Below are 22950 nucleotides of genomic sequence, written 5' to 3' on the forward strand. Positions count from 1 at the left end.
AACTGTAACCATTGAGACTGTGGTTAGTCAGTTCTGTCTAGTTTCACTAGGCAGCTTACCCCTAATTCTGTGTCTTCCTTCTGAGCACTGGGACTACAGGCAGCTGCTATGCTTGCGTAGCTTTTATGTGGGTTCTGGGGATCCCAGCTCCGGTCCCCACACTGTGTAGCAAGCTCTTTATCCACTGAGCCATCGCTTCAGTGCACTGGACAAGCTATTTAATCTCTCTGAGCCTGCCTAGAAGATCAGAAAGATCAAAGATATTTCTTAGGAATTGTTTTAAAAATCCATTTAAGAAATGCACAGTGGAGCCTCTAGTGTGGTACTTTGCACCCGACGACTCTCTTAAAATCATAGTTTGTGTCTTGAGAGGTTTCCATTTTCCCATCGGACTCCTTCAGGCATGAGCATATGACCCTACAATAATGAGATACCCACGTGTTTTGTTTAGGTTTCTTGAATTTATTCTTACTTAATGGATTCAAGGCTGAGAGCACAAGCTTCCTGAAGATCTTATTACCTCTGAACCTGGAGATGAAAACCTAGACAGCTGGAGACAGACTTGAGAGCTGGAGAGAAACAAGGCGGGATGACTCTGGTCCCTGAAGCCAGCCATTCCCGAAGCCTAATCATGCCTAGAGTTCTCATTTACGTGTGTCAACTAATTCAAATCTGGATCATGGTTTCAGTCACATGCAACACAAGACTGTGACAGCCACAGTGCTCCAGAGAGACAGGCTCATGTCCTTATAGCTGTGTAGTCATTGTTTAATGTCAATTCCCACCCTGGCAGCTCTGTTTCCATTCTTCCATGCACGGAGCCACCGAGAGCAAATCTGTTCCTAATTATCTACCTCTTCTTAGATCCCAGGACAGCTTTTTTCCTTACTTCAAAGATACCTTGACTTGAAATGTCTGCTGGATGATTTCGGCAGCTATCAGCTTAGAGATGGTACCCTAAAAACTACAGCAGCAGCATCTTTAGGGCTCTCTTTGGGTGCTGAGAGTTTGGTCAATAATGAATAACTAAAATGTCTTTGGACTGACTCTAGCATCTGTCCTGCGGCTGCCAGTGCCAACCCGGGGCCTCAGGGGCAGAATGAGCCAAACAAAGGCAGCCTTCCCAGCCTGTGCTCAGTCTCAGTGTGGAGTCATGGGAGCTTTCCTTCTCTTCCTAATGCTACCTCTATGTACTTCCTCTATGTACTCTATGTACCTACTTGCTAATTAGCTTTGCCAACCCTTGCTAGAAGACTAAAGGGCAGCAGCACCATGTTGTGCTGCCCCTGGTGAAAATGGCTATTGCAATCATTACTCTAACTGACACCAGCTTTTCCTAATGAAATCTAGATTCTTCTGATTAGCCTCTAAGGAAGCAGGTGAGTCTGTCAAGGAACAGGACAGGTTGGGGGTTGAGATCATGGAGGAAGAGTCCCAAGATCCTATAGGTTACCAAAGATGCCTGTTATTTGGTGTTCTTTCCAGAGCACCCCTTACTTTCAGGGCCATACAATTGACTTGCAAAAGCAGGAAATATCTGTACATCAGATTTTCTTTGAATATTGAGGTTAATGGCCTTGCTTTGTGAAGGCTGTTACAATTAAGATGGATTCACTTGTGTTAAACCAGAATGAGAGAGAGAGAGAGAGAGAGAGAGAGAGAGAGAGAGAGAGAGAGAGAGAGAGAGAGAGAATATCTCTGGCACAAAGGGTTCTGTCAGAATACAACAGTCTGGGCAGCACCTGGTGCCCAAACATGGACAGGAGAACTAGCCAAGTGGTCACCAGAGAAACGGTAAGCACAGACCATGAAGCGCTTGGAGATGCACAGGCTGTTTGCCCCAAAACAAGCTGCATAACAGCTGCTGGCTTGAGGAATTCGCATGAGCCCAAGGAAGAAGCTGACCAATAGCATTTCAGAGACCAGAGTTACAGGAACACATTTTTCCAGAAAATCTTTCTGGATGTGGGTGGACTGGACAGCCAATGATCTCTAACATACAATGTGTGCTTCCCAGAAGCTTGGCTTACTTTCTCTTTGGTCCTACGGAGAGTCTAGCATGGCTGTCGGCTGGGTGGTAAGGATTAGTTGGTAATGCTAGCCTTGGGTTAATAGACTGGCCACTGCATCATCCGTGTCCCAGGTGGAGATGGACTGCCCAGAGTGTCCTTGTTGGTCTGGAGGAGTAATGATGAAAACAGAGGCTTCTCAGGCACAGGCTGTGTGTATTTCCTCCACCCATGTGAACAATACCTAGTTTCTCCAGACAGAAATCGTACCTCTGGAGGCACAATTCCCAGGACCCAGGGTAACAGCACCACACGACAAAGGAGAGCTGAGGTAAGAGAAACAGGACATAAAATACACGGAGCTTTTGGTGGTGTCTGCTTTACTGCTGAGTTTAAACTCTGCCTTTCAGTTTCACTGCCTGTTAATAAGAATCGAAATACTGGGTGGTGTTACAATCTATCCAGTATCTTAGCCTGTGAACTGAGAGCTTTCTGTACAATGCCAAGCACTCCTCAGCTTCTGCTGATGGCATTCTCAAGCGAAAAGGATGTTACTTTTCATACATAAGTTCTGAATTTTATCTATTAAGTAAATTGAGTGTATTTATTTTCTCTTATAAGGATTAAATAGACAAAGAAATGTTGGGGTTCCCAGATATTCTTCTGAAAACCACCATTCTTTTCTCAGTAGAGGGAATCCAGATTTTAGAGGCAGCCACTTGGGATGGGATGTCGTACGTGGTTATCAACACAACGAAAGGAAAACCACAGAAGTGTCCCATTCCACCTTGATATTTTATCCAGTGTGTATCATGTTACAAATCATGACTTCAACTGCTGACCAAAGAAGCCTATGGGGGCTTTGGGCTGCTTTAGAGTTCAGGTCAAGCCTTTCCATCCACTAACTACCTATTCACCCACTCCTTCCTTCTCTCCTTCCGTCCATGTTGATCATCTTTCTCTCCCTCACAGTCAAGCTACATTTGTCCTGTGTCTGTGTCTGTATGAACTTATTCAAAAAGGAAAAATGGGTTGGTTTAAATAAGCTTGACCATTCGAAATCTTCTGTGATGCCAGATGAGTTAGCTAATCATAGCCTGGTACGATGCACTCCTAAAGAACTACAGATAGCGAAGAAATCCTTCGGTCTTCAGGAACTGCTGATGTGAGCCATGCCTTCAGACTCAGAATCAAGAAGAAAATAGCAGGTTCTTTCTGGAAGAAGGAGATCCTCAACACGTGTGTTTATTTCCCTCTGCTTAGCTTGAAACAAGCAACTGAAAAGACTAAACCAGCCATTAGGCTGTGGTGATGCTACAGTCTCTGCCTTGATAAACATGACTATTTCATCCCATGACACAGGAAATAGACGTGTCTGTGTCCTTGATGCTACACATTGATCTTTCTGCATGGATGGGAACACATTTCTTTGAGGGAACTCGAGAGTCCTTAATAGACAAAACCACATGGTATGCAATTTATAGGACAATTCCCATGTCTGCCTGCTGTTCTACTCAGGAAATTTAACTTTTATTTTCCCCAAATGCTACACGAATAAAGTAAATTCGAGTCATTGTTAACTCTTTGACTTGTGGATTAAACTGTATAGACAAAGGTCGTGGTGGTGGAGGGGAGATCAGGTTTTAAAGGAAGATGGCAGCCAATTTCTTTCGTTATTTATTTTTTTATTTTTTTCCAAGAACAGTTAACATTTGCCAGGCACCTGTTGGCCTCAGTCACTTGCATCTAAAGAGCAAAGCTAATTTACCCACAGCCCACGTTCTCTGAAATGGTTAGCCTTATTTCTTAGCTCTGTTAACCACTAGTCTAACGTTAGCTTCAAGTTCAGTTTTAAATCATCTAGCCCATAATTGTCTACTGCTCCCTGCCACATGAACAGAAACGTCGGAGAGGGAATAAGGCGAGCAGTTGACATCTTCTATAGAGACTTCAAGTAATTGGCCCCAAAGGGAAACTACCGAGTTGGCCATGGTTTAGCATGTTCTGAGGGCATAAAATGTGGAAGGGGTTGACCTGTAGAAAGAGTTGGTACCCAAGAATGTGTGAACATGTGAGAATCCTACTTTCCTTCAGCTGGGCTAATATCCTGAGCCACTAGATGGTGAGAAGAGTAGATACATTACAAAAGGAACAAACCGATGCACACAGATGCTGGGAAAACAAAGGCCTGGACAAGATGGACAGCAGATGAAGTCGCTTCTATCCAAAGAAAACCCCACACAGGGCATTACACATACACAGACATACGCACACCCATACACGCACAGACACACAAGCAAGAATGCATATTTTGTAAGGTTGGTCCATGGAAACAGACATTCTTAGCAAGTATGGATGACAGATCAATTGTAATTTATTTTCTTTTAACACTGTATCATCATAAAGAAAACTGGTATAAATGAAAAAAATCTATTTCAAATATCTACATCTAAAATTCTGGGCAGTGAAAAAGCACTTTGTTGACAAGGATGTGGAATGACGTGTTAGCTGTGAGAAACTGCTGGATGCCTTGTTTAGTTGCCACAAACATCACACATCAGAACGAACAATACTGCTAAATATTCCTTTTTTTCCTGTTTTTTTCTTCTTTTTTGTTAAAACATACTGGGAGAAAGAAAAGAAAAGAAAACTGGAAATCCATACATCTTTCAAAAGTTTGAAGTTGAAGCAATATTTAGAACCATTGATGAGGAAACACGGCGGCATTGGTGTAATATACACAATGCTGTCTTCTTCTTTAATCTGTAATGTACATCGAATACTTTACAACAATGCATTAACAAAAGGCAAGAGACGTCTTGCTGTACAGAGAAACCCCAATGCAACTGGAAGTCTAGAGTCACACGGATGAAGGGAGTAACGAAGCGTGAGAAGCCGTCCCCCATAGTGGAAACTATTCCGTCTTGTGCTTAGCGATAACCTCCACGCCCACCACCCTGACCGTCTCCTCCCTCCTTCCTTCAGCCACATGGCATATAAAGCACTTCGAAACCTCTACAGTTCAAACTAGAAAGGTGTTGAATATGGTCACATTTAGGAGTGCGCTTAGCCTCCTCTCGATTTCCCAGTTAACTCTCGATTCCTTTCGCTTTCTAAAATAGCTCTGAGTATTTCTTTCTGGTTATCACAGCCTTCCTATGGAACAGGCTTTAACAAACTAAATCTGCAGGGGGGAGAAAAGGAAAAGAAAAGAAACGGAATGTCCCGTGGTATGCATGCACATGCACTGTTCCCGGAGTGCCTCGCGCGTAGCCTGGCTCCTCTCCCTCACACCCAGGAGTCGGGCGAGGCCGGGTAGTGGCTCGTTTCGTAGTTCAGTTCGCTGTAAGGGCGGGCAGCGGAGTAGAAGTCGACATAGTTGCCCGTGGACTTGAGGCCCAGGTGCATGGTGTACTCGCTGGCTGGAGGGCGGTGGTGGACCTGGTCTTCAAAGAAGGACTCGTCGTAATTTCGTGTGGAATTCTGAAACGGCTGGTAGGTCTCATAGTCTTTCCTGCTGGGCTCCTGGGGGACAGGCTGTGCTGAAACCTGCCAGAGAGAAAGTGTCACTGGGTTATCTGGTCCCTAAACCACCCTCTTTCCCCACGCCACTCTACAGCCTGGCATAGGAAGGGCTGGAGCCTGCTCCGGGCTTTCTGCACACAGCGCCAAGGGCTGTGTTCTTTCCATGTAATTTGACTTCTTAAATTTAATTTTGTATCTATGGGGTGGGGGTTTGGCGATTTGATGCTAGTATTCAACGTGCTGAGTAGCATTTCAATCTCCCTAGGTACTTATTTCCTTGCGTTGGAAATCTTCAAACTCTTCCCCCTCTAGTCCTTTAGAAGGCACACAGAACTCATCATGAGTGTCACGCTGTGGTACTGTGGATGTGAGTGCTCACTCCCCTGTCTCATGGGGGCCGGGAGACCTCTCTCGCTCTCCACTCTTCCTGACTCAGCTGACTACTTGTCTATGCTGCTTCTGTGAAAGCAACTTGATTTTTTAGCAGCCCTGTGTGAGAACAAATATGTTTGATCTTTCTGATGTCCTAGCCAGGAAAGCGAGGGCCAGGAGAGGTTTGATAATTGGTCCATGGGAGCATCAGTGAATAAAGTTCTTGGCATGAGATTGAAGACCTGAGTTTGGATTGCCAGAACCCATATCAAAGTTGGTTCGTGTGGTGGGTGCCTATAGTCCCTTCACCAGAGAGTCAGAGACAGGGCATCCCTGGGGCAAGCTGGCTAAACAGGCTTGGTGGCTCTAGGTTTTATACTCAATAAACCTCTTGCCCACTCCTAGATCCTGGCAATGTCCAAGGTTGTTTCCGTCTCTATAGATCTGCCTACCTTTGGAGCCTCACATGAGTGCAACCACACAGCATTTATGCTTGTGTGTCTGGCTTTTCTCCGTCAGTAAGTTTTCATCACTTCTACATGTTGAATTTGTCAGATTTTTTTGAAGAGTGAATAAAAAATGGACAGACCACATTTTGTTCATCCAAAACCAAATTGGATAATTGGTTATCCCTCTGTCTAGTAACCAAAGCCCCATTTGGTTTTGTGGGTGTGTGCCCTGGATCAGACGATAACTCTATGGGTAACCCTGTGAGGAACCCCCAACTGTTTGCCATAGCAGCTCTGCGGTTGTCTGGGGTTGAGCTGTGGAGTGAATGTGGACTGAACCCTAAAGATTCAGGGTGATACAGGGTGTCCCCTTTATCTTTCTACGTTTGTCGGCATCAGACTCAGGTGCCTCAATAAGAGGCACCTGAAATCAGAGGCTGGAAATGGACAAGGTCTGAGGGCCACTCTCTCCTGCTTATAACACATTCCTGGGGTTACATAAGGGATTGTGGCTTCCCTGTGGTTGGTCCAGTCCATCACACCTGCCCAAAGTGACTAGGACCTCAGACAGACATGCACTCCAAATATTCTACCTTCTGGAAGACCAAACGTTTCCTGACACGTGGTGCAACTAAGAACTAATTAAAGAAGGCTGAGGAACAATGGTTTACACCTGAAAAACCACAGACGAGGGAGGCTGGGGCAGAAGGGTGTGAAGTTCAAGGCCAGCCTTGGCAACTCAGCTCGACTCTGCCTCAAAGCTAAAGTTTCAGAAGGTCAAGGGCGCAGCTCACTGGAGGAACACCTGCCTCTCGAGGCCTTGGGTTTGACCCTCAGTAACTCTGGCATTCTGAAGCTCTTCATGAAGGTAGTGTCTGCAGCGCCCTCTGGTGTCCCACCCCAACTCAGTACTCCCTGGGCTTGGCCTCTGTGGGTTACTATCTGATGCAGTGACTTGAAACATTCAAAGGTCAGGAGAGCCTGGTTAGGAGTCAAGAATGGGTTCCTTGGCTTGGTTTTAGTGAGAGGAAGATAAGGAACATTTCTGGGCCGATAATACATTAGCCGGCCGCCCCTGCCCCAAAGCCCTCCATCTCGTTCTGTTCTGAGAAACTCTAGGGTTCCTTTACAGGTACCTGCCCCAGGTGTAGGATGAGGAGGACCTCACAGCTAGTGTCTACGGCGATGTGTAAAGCTCTAGCCTGTAATAGCCAGGATGTCTGGCACGGATTACAGAACACTGGGGGAAGATACAGTTTGATGACTATCCAGCAGACTCGGTAATTCCCTATTAATTTTGCTAAGGCTGAGTGTGGTGGCCACCTCTGGAAATGGCTTTAGCTAATAGGTAGTGATTTGTTATTAGCACAGCGTGTGTAAACGAATGCCTCTAATGAGCCACAAAGAATTCTTCTTTCAAGAGAAACTCAATCTTTTATATAGGATTGATTTATACCAGGAATCGATCGGTACTCCACAGAAGGCTGTCCAGGGTGCCTCATACCTCCAGTTAGTGGTAGTGAATGAGCGAGACTTCAATCTGCCTGTGAAAGTCCAGATGTTCATGCAGCACTTTTAAGAACATTATGGACTGCTCTACAAATACAGGGGACAGTCTTTGGAGCTACTGCAGTCAGACCAGGTCTGGGCTACACCAGCTATGTTTTCATTACCAAGGACAGCAGAATTGCATGGACAGGAAGGCTGGCTGCCGTGGATGCTCTGATTCTGGGGTGAGCTTCTCGCTACCTGGGTAGTTAAAGGTAAACCTGTACTCTTGGCTGCAAAATCAAGAGTTCCCTTTGCACCCCTGCAAATCTCTTTGAGAGCTTTAGAGTCTTGGCTCCACATAGCTACAGAATTTCATGACTTTTACTATAAGGAGAAAGAGTTTATTTCCATAACCAGAGTTGATATCTCTAGCACACTTTGGCCCCATCTTTACAGGTAGGCAGGTTCACTGTTCAAGAAAGCAGTTGAGGCCACTTGGTGATTTCCTGTCTACTGCTCATGATCCAGTTTATCTATTCACTGGCTTTTTTTACTTGTAGTAAAGCCCAGAATTGAAGGCAGGTCATTTGCCATTAGCCATATGCCAGGCAGGCAGGCTCTTGAACCATTGCATTCATGGGTGGGAGGGTTATAACAATGCCAGATGTTTTCTGGAGTGGGTGTGCACAGACCGGAACACAGAAGGTAGGAGGGTGACGCCTCTGCTAAGGGTCGCATTTCTTGCCGGTGGTTGATCAGACGTGAAATCCAGCTGCAGTTCAAGGACAGTTAAGTGTTCTCCCACCCTTCTTTAGAAACAGGACTGCACAGGACATGTCAACCTGCTAGAGGGCGATGCTGCTTTCCTGGGTGCTGGTATTAGTCTAAAGCCACACGCTCTCCAAGCTTTCCTACCCCTAGCCATTGTGAGCAGGCACGTGGCTTTTGGTTATTCATCTCCATGTGACTTTTCTGAAGTGTGACCAGAACTGAAGGCATTCACAGAGGCTGATTAGCAGCAGAGAGCCAAACTTGCTTGAGGCAGGAGTGAGGGCAACAAATGGCGGTATATCAGGGAGGCCCAGCCTCTGTCTCTGCTCTTATAGTCCCATAGAAATGGGCAAAATGACCCGTTAACGAGTAGTTCCCGAACAAAGCAAATAGAGACTCAGACGACAAACACTTAGGGTCTTCTGCTTGGTGTTTTAAAGAGGTGCTTCTGTTATGCTTAAATATTTTGTGTAATGGAAAGCTTTTGTGTTAATCACAGATGCTTGGGGAAGAGAAACTCCATTCTGCTTCTTACACTCATCTCACTGGGGGCTTTCTTTCTAGGTTCAACCCACAGTCTGTTTCTCACTTGTATCATGGGACCTTCGAGGCTGGGCAGCTTTATCAAAGAAAAAGGACAACTTATCTCCTCGTTCAGGATGCCCAAGGGCATGATGTCAGCACTGGACTACCTGGTGACGACTACAGAGGGCATGGCACTGGCTAGAGTACATTCATGTGCCTAAGGGAGACTACCTGGGGATGGGGCTGTCCCATAGGAGAAGGGGGTGGATCCCGAGGAAGCTAACTCTGGGCCTCACAGGGACTACTGTAGTCATTTTCAGGGTCAGTGTTGCCCATGAATTTCCACCAGACTCCACTTCTTAAAGGTCCTACATCCTAAGCACTGCCATGCTGAAGGCCACATGCCCGGCACATGAACCCTGGGGATACACCACATCCGAACCAGAGCAGTACCATAGTGTGACGCCTACTTTCTCCTGCCAGGTAGGAAGTGACAGCGAAGCTAAGAGCTGTTCTGAAGCCCGAGGCTGTTTAAAGCCTGCGACTCTACCACGTGCGGGTGCACTATATACTGGATATGAGGACAGAATGCTGGGCGGCTTTTGTTTTGATGAATGCGAGGCAGAAGTCAATTTACTCCTTGAGAAACCAATTTGGGATTCTAGGCCACGCGAGTCAACAGGAACGAGAAAACAAGCGTGTTGCTTGCACTTCACCTGGTTGTGTTTGATGTCTTCAGCGGGCGCACCGTAGGAATTCCTATACAAAGTTGAGACTCCAGTGTTTTGAGCTGAAAGCAAAAGGAAAACAAAATTATCATCAATAAAAGCCAGGTGCCAAGGATGGAAGGATGGGCACTGAGGCAGAGTCTTGGCCTCATACAGCTTGGTTTATCACGGACCATTCCAAGGGGAAGGACCTCTTTGTCCTCAAATTCCCTTTTACATATTCAGGAGGAAGAGAAAGCATGCTGTGAACTCCCCTAGCCTGTCAGCTTATTCTAATAATGTTCGTATCATGGTCAGGGTCAGGGAGGCTGCGGCTAACAGATGGTCATCTTGCAAGTTTTATTGCTCTCTTTCCCAGTAAGAACCAAAGGATAATAAGAGCTGGTCACCTGCGTTGGAGCATGCAGGAGCTTGATCAGCACCTTAGCTTTTAGCTAGGGAATGACAAGAATGCAATTTCTAACATGCGTGCACACAAATGCTTAGTCATCTCTCAGATAGTTCACCCTCTAAGGTCTGAAGGCTGCACCGGCGGCGGCACTATCTTAACAACCCTTGCACATCTGGAGGTGGAAGGGTTAGGGAGTTTCAGAATCCTCTTGGGTAGAGACAAGCTCACACTGTCTTCACATCTGCCTCTAGGTGGCAGGGGGGAAGGTGTCGTGTTCTAGAGGAGGTCCGTTTCCTCAGATGGTACCTCAGAGGTACCCGCCACAGGCCCAGATGAAGGTCACTCTCACAGATACTGAGGGGTCATGGCTTAAGAAAGGTCTGTAAAATGCTACTGGTTCAGGATCAATAGAACACACAAAAATCTTTTAAAATACCTCTGGCTTCCAGGATCTGAGGACAGGATCCCCCCTAGTCTCAGAATCAAAAGCATACCAGATCAGGATAGAGTATCAAGGCTTAACTTCATACCACCCATTGCCACTATTATTGCTTAAAAGGCATAGAGCAGCTGTGCAGTTAAAATCTGCACACGGAGTGAGAGTAACGCTCATTTTCACTTTCCCTTTACCCCTGTGTATGCTGCATGTGTACAGAAGTGTGGGCATGTGAGCCCCTGCTCACGCGTGTGGAGGACAGGGCAGAACTTCAGATGTCCCCTACTGCTCTCTACCTTATTTCCTCGTCACTGAAGCGGAAGCACCACTTTGGCCAGACTGCCTGCCCCTGCCCCTCCAGTGCTGGGGTTACAGGCACAGGCGGGCAAGCCCAGCTCCTTATGTGTGAATGTGAGCTTCACTCTCAAGTCTTCATGCGTACAAGGTACCCTCTCTGGATAAATACACATGGCACCTGTCTATCTTTCTTACTCTCTCCTGGATCGCTGACTCTTCCTAACAGGCCCAACTTCCCGTCTGTCCTGTCTTCACTACGGACCAATCTTCCACAGGCAGGGTGATCCTTGTGTTTTATGGATTGGATGACATCGCTCTCCCTGCCTGGTTATACTCAAGTGCTCTCCACATGATCTGCCCCACCTCACTTTCCACCATATTTCTCAACCATTCTCTCTCTAGTTATGGAGCCTTGGCCACCTGTTTCTCCTCTTTGCTCTGTTGAGTGAGTCAAGCCTGTGCGGCCCCGGGAAGACTGTACCTGCAAATCTTCCGTTATCCCAGATTCTGGGATCTGGCTGATTATCATCAGCTGAGATGTCTCTCTGCTACCCATGGCATGTAAAGCTGCCCTTCCCACCTGGCCTCCTCTGTCTCAAAATCTGTTTAGCCCCTTGTCATGTTCAGCATCATGTGATCATGTGATCTCCACCTTGTGGAGAATTTGTTCCGCTGCTGACCTTCTTTATTGCCAGCCTCTGTTTATGAGAGCAGAAGGCACATAAAAAGCAGATAACCATGTCTTGTGCTTTCTGCTTGTGTGTCTCTGGGAAGGGGTCTGTGGTGTTGGAAGCCCTTCTGTATATGTATTATTGCTTTTATTGGTTAATGAATAAAGAATCTGCCTTGGCCTGTGATAGGGTAGAATAGAGCTAGGCCAGGAAAACTAAACTGAATGCTAGGAGAAAGGAGGTGGAGTAAGAGAGAAGCTATGTAGCCCCTGCCAGGGACAGATGAGCAGAACCTTGACAGTAAGCCACAGCCATGTGGTGATACACAAATTAATAGAAATGGGTTAAATTAAGATGTAAGAGTTAGCCAATAAGAAGCTATAGCTAATAGGGCAAGCAGTGGTTTAATTAACACAGTTTCTGTGTGGTTATTTCAGGACTGAGCACCTGGGAACAAACTGACAGCTCTCTTACTACAGGCCTGGTCTCAAGAGGATCTTCACAGAGCAAACTATGTAATTACTGAATAACTGAATGAAGGCATGAATCTTAGAAATTGATCTTATCTGCCCTATGTATTGCTGATAAAAATGTCACTTCAAGGTCAAAGCAAAAGGTTGGTTTTTCCAGTATTTGGAATACTGTATCCTGGGGGGCTGGAACATCTGTACTATTACAACCTTAGCCTCTTTTCATGTTGTGTTGTTGGTTTTTAAGTGGAAGATGCTTCTGCTGGAAGTTCTGTCATGAGCTCTTTGGCTCGCTCGCCTGTGTAAAAGAGACTCTAGTTGACAGTGAACTCCATTCGCAGGCCTATGAAGCAGAGGGCCTCAAGGATGCTCTTCATGAGAAGTGCCTTCCTTTTCCTGTCATTCCCTATACACTCCAGTTGCTAGCAGAAAGGACTAGAATGGCTTTAAAAGGCCTAAGAGGGGCACTGACAAAACCCGCAGGCATCACTGATGAAAAGGGAAGCTCACATGGAGAGGTGAAGTCCCCAGATAAACATAAACACTGGGCTGCATCGCCAGGGATCAGGTGGCACAAGGAGGTTCCTAGGCAACCACAGCTGGAGAAATAGCTGCCAGCATCTGGTATGCTAGACTGCACAGCTGACGTTGGGATTCTCAGGGCCCCTTGGTTGCAGAAACACAAGGGGAGGGAGATGGTATTCTCAGAGACGTGATAGAAGCTAGGAACGAAGAAGAGAGCTGGGGGGTGGCTGGGTTGAACATCCACACGGATCTGGATCTGAGGTCCAAGCTAGGCAAGGACACACAGGTGAGCGACTGTGTCTGCCACCATTGTTCCAATGTTGCCTGTGAGGGCAGGTGGCCCATTGTTTCTCACAGCGAACAGCCTCTCCCCACTGGGGAACGACAGGGCATCACTGGTTCCTCAGGACCAAGGAAGGTGGAGACATTTGAGGTCTTTTTTTCTCCACCAAACCCTACCACATCTTGGGTTCAATATTAAATGAGAAAAACAATGACTAGTTCTGATGTTGACATCCTACGAAATCCGACTTCATGAGTGAATTCTTGAATGATTCCAGAGTGGAAGTTGGTGAAACAGCTTTTCTATTGCAGTGTGACCTTGTGTTGGTGCCATTATGGCTTGGCTGGTGACTTGACTTACACCACTGAAAGGAGGCAATCACGACCATCAGGCTCATTACCAAAACCTCCACTCTCATCCTCGCCAGCATATTAGTATCATTACCAGCACACTCCATCATTACCGGCACATTCACCTCTGCCCTTAACATCCCGTCATGGAGCTGGACCTCCATCATCAGCATCCTTGCTAACACCTATCTCACAGCACTATGACCATGGTCATGACATGACCAGCACGATCACCTTCCCTTCTCTTGTTACTTCACCAACCACTACCACCAACATCACTACCTCCACACCAACCACTACCAACACCACCGCCTCTACACCAACCACTACCACCAACACCTCTACACCAACCACTACCACCAACATCTCCACATCAACCACTACCACCAACATCTCCACATCAACCACTACCACCAACATCTCCACATCAACCATTACCACCAACACCTCCACATCAACCACTACCACCAACATCTCCACATCAACCACTACCAACAACATCTCCACATCAACCACTACCACCACCACCTCCACACCACCACCTCCACACCAACCACTACCACCAACACCACCACACCAATCAATACCACTACCACCACCTCCACACCAACTACTACCACCAACACCACCACCTCCACACCAACTGCTACCACCATCACCACCTCCACAGCAACCATTACCACCAATACTTCCACACCAACCACTACCACCAATACCATCATTTCCACACCAACCATTACCACCATCACCTCCACACCAACCACGACCACCACCACCTCCACACCAACCACGACCACCACCACCTCCACACCAACCACGACCACCACCACCTCCACACCAACCACGACCACCACCACCTCCACACCAACCACGACCACCACCACCTCCACACCAACCACGACCACCACCACCTCCACACCAACCACGACCACCACCACCTCCACACCAACCACGACCACCACCACCTCCACACCAACCACGACCACCACCACCTCCACACCAACCACGACCACCACCACCTCCACACCAACCACGACCACCACCACCTCCACACCAACCACGACCACCACCACCTCCACACCAACCACGACCACCACCACCTCCACACCAACCACGACCACCACCACCTCCACACCAACCACGACCACCACCACACCACCCCCAGTTCTCTCATTAGCACTCAGTCACCTCCAGTTCGCTCACTGCTCCCACTGCCTCTCTACCCCTCTATTCCTCTTGTTGCTCCCACCACCATCACCTCCACTTCCCTGATTGCTTCTGCCACCCTCACTGCTGCCACTGATAACAACCAGCTTTTATATAAAACCAATGACTTGAGAAGGACATTTTTATATACACACATTCAGTAAAGAGCTCAGTGTTCTTCTAGGTTGACTACATGACTGATAGCATTGTTTAGAACTAAGCTAAGCTGTTGAGCCTCTAAGTAGGTTTAAAGAATTCCATACTTAAGATGTAGTGGGGCTATCAAGATCTTGGCCATTCCCTAGTCAGGAGGACTATCAGGCCCATGAGACATTTTATGTTTCATTTTACTGTATGTGTGGGGGCAAACTCATGTATTACTAGAATTAGTTCAACATAAACATATTGCTCTTAAAATCCACTGGGATGATGCCACTGGGCTGGAGAGCGGAAGAGCAACACTAAACTCAAATGACAGTCATACAATCAATCTAACAATTATTCTTGTAACTATAATCTCAATCGGTCATCCCAGATTCTGGTGCTGTGGCTACCCGGGGCAAGAATAATTATAAACTGGACTGGTCAGATGAATTTGCTGGCATTGTTAATTCAGGCTCATCAGTATGAATTAGATTTGCCACTGGGAACCTCTATGCTGAGGACTCAGACTCTCAACTTTCTTCGTTCATATTCAATGACGGTGAGAGCAACATTTATAGGGCAGGGAAAAACACAGTGAAAAAGAAGGATAGGCTATGGTGGTGAAATGAATTCATCTCTCCCATTCAAGAGGCATTTCAGGATCAAGGGTGGCATGTGGGATCTGCGCACAGAGGCAGAATGTGGTCCTGGGGGTGCAGGAGGGACATATATCTTCGTCGCATGTTTCTTTACACAGCTGTGCAGGGTTAACAAGGAAGACACTGCTGCTGGGGCAAATAGATTTGTTATTGCAAAAATTTATCTTATCTGTCCTGGGTTTGGGGGACATTTAATAAATCATCCAATTTGTCTACTCTGCTTCCCTGCAGGTCTACGCATAAATAACATCAGAGATCCATGCCCTGTGCTTTTGGAGCATGCTCCGATGAAAGCATCTCTGTGCCACTTTAGGGTTACACTCCTTGCACCCCACTTCTATCAATGATATGACCACTTGATCTACTCTTAAAGGCCCATTACTCACAGTCTATCTTCAGGAGGGACCCATTTTCATCTTTATGTGGTAAAGAATTGCACTGGTCCCTTGTTGAGTTGTGCGGCTCTGAGAATCTAGTTTGGACGATCTAAACCCCTTACAAGAGCCTCGTAAGTCCCGCTTCCCCTCTTCCATCTCTATATCTGTGTTCTTAAAAGAAGCTATCAGTGGAAGGGAGTGTATTCAGACCCTGAAGATGACTGTAAATCCCCAAGGAAAACTGTACAAAGGATAAGTAAGGCCACACCCATTTACGAGTCAAGATGAGCAAGGCATTCTGGGAAGGGAACTAGCCGGCCACCAAGTGTATTCACTTTGGCCTCCCTAAAGTCCCAGCTTAAGGGATGGAAAGGGATGCTGGCTCCAACTGAGATGGGATGAAGACAAAACCTCATCCATTCTCTAGAAGCTTCGTGGGCATTGTCATATAAGAGATCAGCGTCATGGTAGGAGAAGAAAATGTCTCAGTGAGAATCCTGTGATACCCTTATCTTCTTCCCCCAGTTCCGGGTATTCTCAAGATCTCAAGTGCTCTGACGGTCCTCCTGGCTGTCAGCATTGATCCTGATCAAGGTCACTGATCCTAAGTCAGGACGGTGCTTACCTGTCATGGCGTCTTTTCTGGAAGTGTGTTCTCCTTTAGTTCCGTGGTAGGTGGCATTGTTGCCAGTGGACTCATAGTCCGTTTTCCTTTCTTTGAGGCTGATCATTTCCCGAGGTGAAGCTGGGGCACTTGCTATGTAAAGAAATGAGAAAGATTTTATTCTGTGTCTCACTCCGTGGCACACATGGCTTTCCATGGAACGGTTCACCTTACAAGTACACACGGCCCAATCTATGCCAGTATGGTATATGGATCATTCATTTTTTTCCTCACTTTTACTTCTCTTGATTCTTGTTTTTACCATCTTCTCTTTTTCATACGAGGGACAGTTTGACTTGGAGGTGGGCAACTGAGGATTACAAGCTGGAATCATCTTCCTTGGGTAGAAATGGTGGAGACACGGCCCTCCCTAGGTGTACACAAGAGCTTTCGGAAGGAGACTGGTCTTCCGAGCTTTTTCCCCTTCTCTCCCCCTCGCCCTCACTTTATTGTTTAATTAGATATGCTTCAAAGGAGCTGCTACAGCTTGAGCATCGCTAATTTGAAAACCCTGAGTACAAACCTTCTGAAATCAGAAGCTTTCTGAGCAGTGACATGACAACTGAGGTGGAAAATTCCACACTCTGCCCCATAACACAGGCTGCAGTCAAAGCACCCCAAGTAACGTAGACTATGTTATACAATCGACTGCAGGCTGTGTGAAAGGTCCATAAGGGAACAGGAATACATTTTGTGTTTAGATTTGTGTTCTCTGCTCGGTGTCTCCAGATATATACGAAATCATTCCAGGCTAAAAAAAATATTTAAAAATGAGAAACGGAGCCGGGTGGTGGTGGAGCACGCCTTTAATCCCAGCACTCGGGAGGCAGAGGTAGGCAGATCTCTGTGAGTTTGAGGCCAGCCTCGTCTACAAGAGCTAGTTCCAGGACAGGAACCAAAAGCTACGGAGAAACCCTATCTTGAAAATCCAAAAAAAAGAAAAAAAAATGAGAAACCTGAAACATTTCTGGTCTTGGCCATTTGGATAAAGGATTTTAGAACCACACTGAAACGGAAAAGTCCCTGATGAAAAGAATACAATGTGATTTCAACACAGAGTTGCCTAGATGCTGCCTTACATAAGACTGAAGCAATGTCTCCCATGAAGGGGATTTGCAGCGTTGAAACTATGTTACCCCCGAGGCTCTTCTCCAAGTAGCCTGGGATAAGTGGAAGAATGTTTTTTTGTTTGTTTGTTTTTGCTTTTATTTCCTTACAGGGCTCAGCTCTTTGGGGGTGATTATGTCTCATGCACCCCTTACATTTCAGCTACTTGTTGATTGCTGGGCGTAAGGAATGGACCCCACCATGGCCATGTTCCTCTTTCTAAAGGAGATGGGTTTCAATTATAGGAAGAACTCACTGGGGGAATTTCACACTATTTTAAGTAAACTGGCACCAGAAACATGGAAACCACAGTTCATGAGATGGCTTGGTAGCAACTCAACAGTGAGCTGATGTGGAAAGAGGCAGAAAATAGGGTTGGTGCTGTAGGGGTGTGAGCCAGGCCTAGTCTCACCATGATGGGGATATCAGATGCAGTATGAGGACTGGGGCCATAGTGTGCTTTTATCTTCCATTTTCCGTCGACTTCATAAGCCCCACGGCAGTAGGTGTTCCAAACTCTTGATTCACTCAAAGATCTGCCTAAAAGTTTAGGGCTTTTCCACCAAATCCTGACCCTTTTTGGTTTGAATTTTCCATAGAAAGTCCTTGGAATTCACTCTTAACAAGCACAGCTGGTGATGAATAAGGCTGCAGTTTTTTTTTTGAAACTGACTTTTAACATAAAGCCTTCTTTGCTAGAGTCTAAGCCGCTTTTTCAACCATGCCTCAGTTTACCTTTCATTTGAATTTTGTACAGGGTTCCTCAGCCCCAACACACAGGGCTGCCTTCTACCCTGAATGTACCTCTTTCCACCATGTGAGCCATTGGATTCTGTCAAATTTAATAAATTCTGTGTGTAAATCCCCATGCCACCCAGAGTCAGCTGAGGGGATGGGAAGTGTAGCATGCCCACTAAACTTAGGGTATCCCAGCACAGCAGGGAAATAGACTTGTGAGACTTTAGAACTGGAGGTGAAAGTAGTTAGGAAAAGTCACATCCAAATGCTGGGAAAGTAATCAGAGGTGCTGTTTGTCTGCCCCAGAAGAACCTGACTACACATCCCAAATGGATCAAAATGAAACATGGGCTCACTGCTCGGCTCGTGAGGTACGTGGAGATTTCCCGCCTCAACTACTTATCAGAAAGAATTCTCCAAACTCCTAAAAAATAGATGCTTGAGCCCCACACAATACCAGTTGGGTCAAAGCAGCCAGAGGGGATCCAGAAGCATGGGACATGACAACCTGCAGTTGGATGCACTTGAAATCTTAGCGATCTGACTCAAGGGTGCATTTCCCTGCTACACAGGGACACACGCTCTTCAAGAAGGAATCCGCGGCCAGTGAAGTAACCTGGCTGCTGTCTGGTTGAGGCTGGATTAGACTGGGGGCATGGCGAACAGACTCTGCATTTTCCACATCTTTAGGATACTGAGCTCAAAGGGGAATTACTGTGAGAACAACCGAGTCTCCAACAAGCCTCCAGCTTGGCTGTGCTCCATCCATCCTTCCCGGTCTTGCCCATCAGCTGCGGGGCTCTCACTTACTTCCACAGCCCTCTGCCTTCTCTCTCTTCTGCTTAAACCTTTTTCTTCTGGGAAACACCTTCTTTTGTCCTTGTTCCTCTGGTCCTGGGTATCCTTGCATAGAACCTGGCCACTTGGATGTCAGTGCTATCCATCAAGAAGGCACAGTATTTTGGAGACTTTTGACCAAAGCTTTTAAAATGAGAGTCTAATATTGCACAGATGGCGACGTTTATTAAGCTACATGAAGTGTGTAATTATCTCCTGAGACCTTGCACGCGGTGATGCCCCGAGTCTTCAGTAAATCAGGCTTAAGCTTGAGGAAAGATCAATTCATGCGAGCAAATGTTTATTAGGTGTCCTGATGTGCCTGGCTTAGGAAATACCAAGGCAAAGCACTTGTTGAATGCGTCCCCAGTCTGGCCCTTGTCTGCCTACTCAGACATGGCTCTTCCATACCCCACACCTTCCCATCTCCTCTATCACTTCATCTTCCGACCCTGGTTGTTTGAATGTAGCTCTTAGGTAGGTAGAGCCTTTAAAAAACCAGCCTCCTTAGTGCCCCAGATGCTCTTTAGGCCTTCAGAACTGCAGAGTTAGAAGCACGTGCCCACCTCGGTGCTTCTAAGTTATAGGGGGTTCCTGATTCTCATCTACAGTTTGGATGAAATGCCCTAAGCAACAACCATCCCTTGAATACACAAACTTTGATGGAGCTTGGAGAGTGTAACTGATTTCATTCAAAATTTCTCTCTCTGTTTCTGCCTTTCCTCAACTGTATGACAAGTGAATCTGTCATAGTTTGAGGACAGTCATCCTAAGGGACACAAAAGCCACTTAGATAACTGCTCAGCCCTCTAAAATGCTGTTTCAGAGAACAGGGCTTCGTCAGTAGGGTCAGGGGTGGGGCAGGGAAGAGAAGCTTGTCACAAATAAGAGCCTAGACATCAGGGCATGCATGAGGACATCTGATTAACTGAGTCTTCACTCATTCCTCAGCCAAAGAAATAAACATTCAGACACGAAAAGATAAGCTTAAAACCCTATCTGTTGAGGTAGAGAATTGTAGTAGCAGTTCATTTGTATTTTAATAAATAAAACTTGCCTGAAGATCGGAGAGTAAAACAGCCCCACTGGTCAGTCTTACAGACCAGGCAGTGGTAACACACACCTTTAATCCCAGTAGCCACACTAGTTGTCTTGGAAACCGGGCAGTGAATACCTTTTAATCCCAGTGGTGCACGCTTTTAATCCCAGTCCTAGAGAGGATTATAAAAGGGCAGGAAACAGCTCTCAAACTCAGTCTCCTTCTGAGATTCCTGGAGGCAGGATTGCCATTTTGGACTGAGGCAGAGGTAAGAGCCAATGGCTGGCTGTTTTGCTTTTATGACCTTCTGGTTGAACCCCAATTTTTCTCTCTGAGTTTTTATTATCATGCTTCAGAGAACAATAGGATGCTTATGCTACCAAATGACACACATAATTGACTTTTCATATTTCCATATAATCTTTGGATTATATTTAGAAACAAACTGAGATCAAAATTAAAGTGCTAGGAATGTGACAAAATGAGAAAAATATGAATAAATGTTAGCAGTAATATGAATTTACTGATAACTCATAGTTTATAGGAAGTGAGTTGAGAATGGGATAGTCAGAAACACTTGTGTAACTGTGATGTGTGAACGCTTCCTTTAGACTTTGTACTCAGAGTGCACAAGGACATTCCATAGATAGGAAGCAAGCTCAGTGGAGACTGGTCTTGGTCTGTGTGTAGCCAATAGAGTTGCCCACCACAACAGAAAATACACCACATACTACCCACTGTGCAAGCCAGACAGCTATTTTCAGAGTGGTGACCAGATGAGGAACTGGGCATGAATCCCTTGGCTCAGGAGGAAACCATGGCCTGAGCTGGCTCTTACCTGAGCGGTTGTTGGGAGACACACGCACAGGAGAGATGGAGGGTGTGCGGGAGGAGGAGTAGGGCCTTTGTCGGTCCCTCTCAATAGTTGAAGATGAGGCTACAAAGTGATATTGTGACCATCCATCCTGCAAAAGACAGCGTACTCCTATTAGCAGGGAGGGCACGGTGATGCTTCACCTCCCGACTCTGCAGAGTTCCAAGCATTTGAATTTGCAAAACATTTCTGCAGGTGTCAGAAGAGATTACAGAGCCCCGCATATCACCAGGGCTTAACCCAGAGCAGTGGGAATTGAGGACACCCCTCTCTCTCCCCCAGGCAGCCTGGCCCAGGAAGGTAGGCTGTTTGTGTTTGTTTCCCTCCGCCCCAAATATTGAATAATGGTTTCTGTGCCAACTTTTTTGGCCATATGCATTATTAAAGGCAAATGCACTGCTCTTTCAAAGTCAGATGCTCGAAATGTCTATCTTTGCCTACCTGGTTTCAGCTCTGCCTGCTTGCTCTCCATTTGTGAACCAACCTTTCTCAAGTGTTACTTTCTTATTTTCAGGACAGATCTGTGAGCAACAGGGTCCTGTGACAGCATCCTTACACATCATCTATCACTGTTACATAATTACCAATCTCTTTCTGCATCACAGAAACCCAGTCCTCCTGCCTCAGGACCTCAAGGCTCTGGTAAGACACTGAATAGATCATCCATTCCCGGAAGATCCTGGGAATTCCACTTCCTATCAGAGCATCCTCCAAATGCTTCCCACCACGTCTTTCTAGCTTTCCACTATCCGGTCAGCATGTGAAATGTATATCTTATTATAAGACCCATACAAATGCATTACAGCCCATTTATGAATTCGTAGAGAACAAAGAAGAAAACTAAAACAGCTGATGGTTTAAGCCCTCGCAACTGCAGAGAGTTAACGAGTTAACTCTTGTTAATATGTCAGAGGCTTTCTTTCCAGTCTTTCTTCTTTAGTTAATTGTATTTCTATCAAAGCACTGTCCCAAGGAGCGCTAGCATAGCAAGAAAGAACAGTGGGCACCTGCCCTGCTCCCGATTCCCTCTTCATGGAAACAACTCTTTCCTACTTTTTTAGTTGTCTTTTAAAAGACATTATCTAGACTTTAAAAGAATTTGATGTTCCATGAAGAATCACCGCAACTTTTTATATTTAATTGTTATTTTATTTTCTATTGATTTTATTGAGCTCTACATTTTTCTCTGCTCCCCTCCTTGCCTCCCCCTCCTCTTCAACCTTCTCCTAAGGTCCCCATGCTGGATCATTGCAAATTAATAGATGGAAATTAAGAACAAAATTTATATTCATTTCAATATCTGTTTATGTCTTTTTTTTTTAAAATCTCATTTTGGTAATTCCTGTTCTTACTCATATGATAAAGCCAGGATTAGAAGTAGGCTCTTTTGGAAGAGGTTACCTAGCACACCCTGGCTAAGTAACTATGTGGCAAGATTCTATTCAAGAGCTGGATTCTGTTTCCCGGAGAAGAAAGGCAGTGAGGACACGCAAAGTGAAGAAGGAAGCAAGCTAAGGATTCTGAGGTTAAAAGCGAAGCTCTTACACAGTCAGAGGCGAGCAGAACGCTAGCGCGGCTGCGCTGTGAAATTCCGCCAAGGAAGCACTGAAGAGTTCACACTATAGGGGTTACATGGACCCAGTCACTAAATTCGGCTTCCAAGTCAAGGAACAAACAGATGTGAAGGTACTGGGTGGAAACAGAATGGTCACCATGACTGAGGAGTGATCAAGGGTACCGGAAGACACCCTGCCTTCTGAGTGTTGGGAGCTGAAGACAGCTGATAGACCACAGAGCAGAAGCAGCGGCTCTGGCAGGCACAAGAGAGCACGTGAGCAACTGACTCAGGTGGAGAAGTGGAATGTTTGCATCTCTGTCGGAAGACCTGACGCTGTGGCCTTCGGGTGTTAGACAGAGAAATCGGGCTTCATTCTGTGTTTCTGCCATGAGCCTAAGGGGCTGGAGGAGCTCTCCTGGAAAGAATATGGCAGAGAAACAGTTTTGGAAGGAAA

At 46.2% G+C, this 22950-nt stretch overlaps 1 protein-coding gene across 4 annotated transcripts in view; it reads right to left on the minus strand.

The window, feature by feature from the left end:
• Nucleotides 1-3673: 3673 nt before the first annotated feature.
• The window catches only part of Ctnnd2 (catenin delta 2), a 746809-nt gene continuing 727532 nt past the window's right edge, over nt 3674-22950 (minus strand). For all 4 annotated transcript variants that reach the window (XM_075975796.1, XM_075975795.1, XM_075975797.1 and 1 more), the window contains 4 exons: nt 20903-21029; nt 16305-16436; nt 9859-9932; nt 3674-5558 (listed from right to left, as the gene is read on the minus strand). In XM_075975796.1, coding sequence (XP_075831911.1) covers nt 5298-5558; nt 9859-9932; nt 16305-16436; nt 20903-21029 — 594 coding nt within the window. In that variant the 3' untranslated portion in view covers nt 3674-5297. The remainder of the gene's footprint in view (nt 5559-9858; nt 9933-16304; nt 16437-20902; nt 21030-22950) is intronic.

Source organism: Microtus pennsylvanicus, chromosome 6, assembly GCF_037038515.1.
Source record: "Microtus pennsylvanicus isolate mMicPen1 chromosome 6, mMicPen1.hap1, whole genome shotgun sequence".
NCBI lineage: Eukaryota > Metazoa > Chordata > Mammalia > Rodentia > Cricetidae > Microtus > Microtus pennsylvanicus.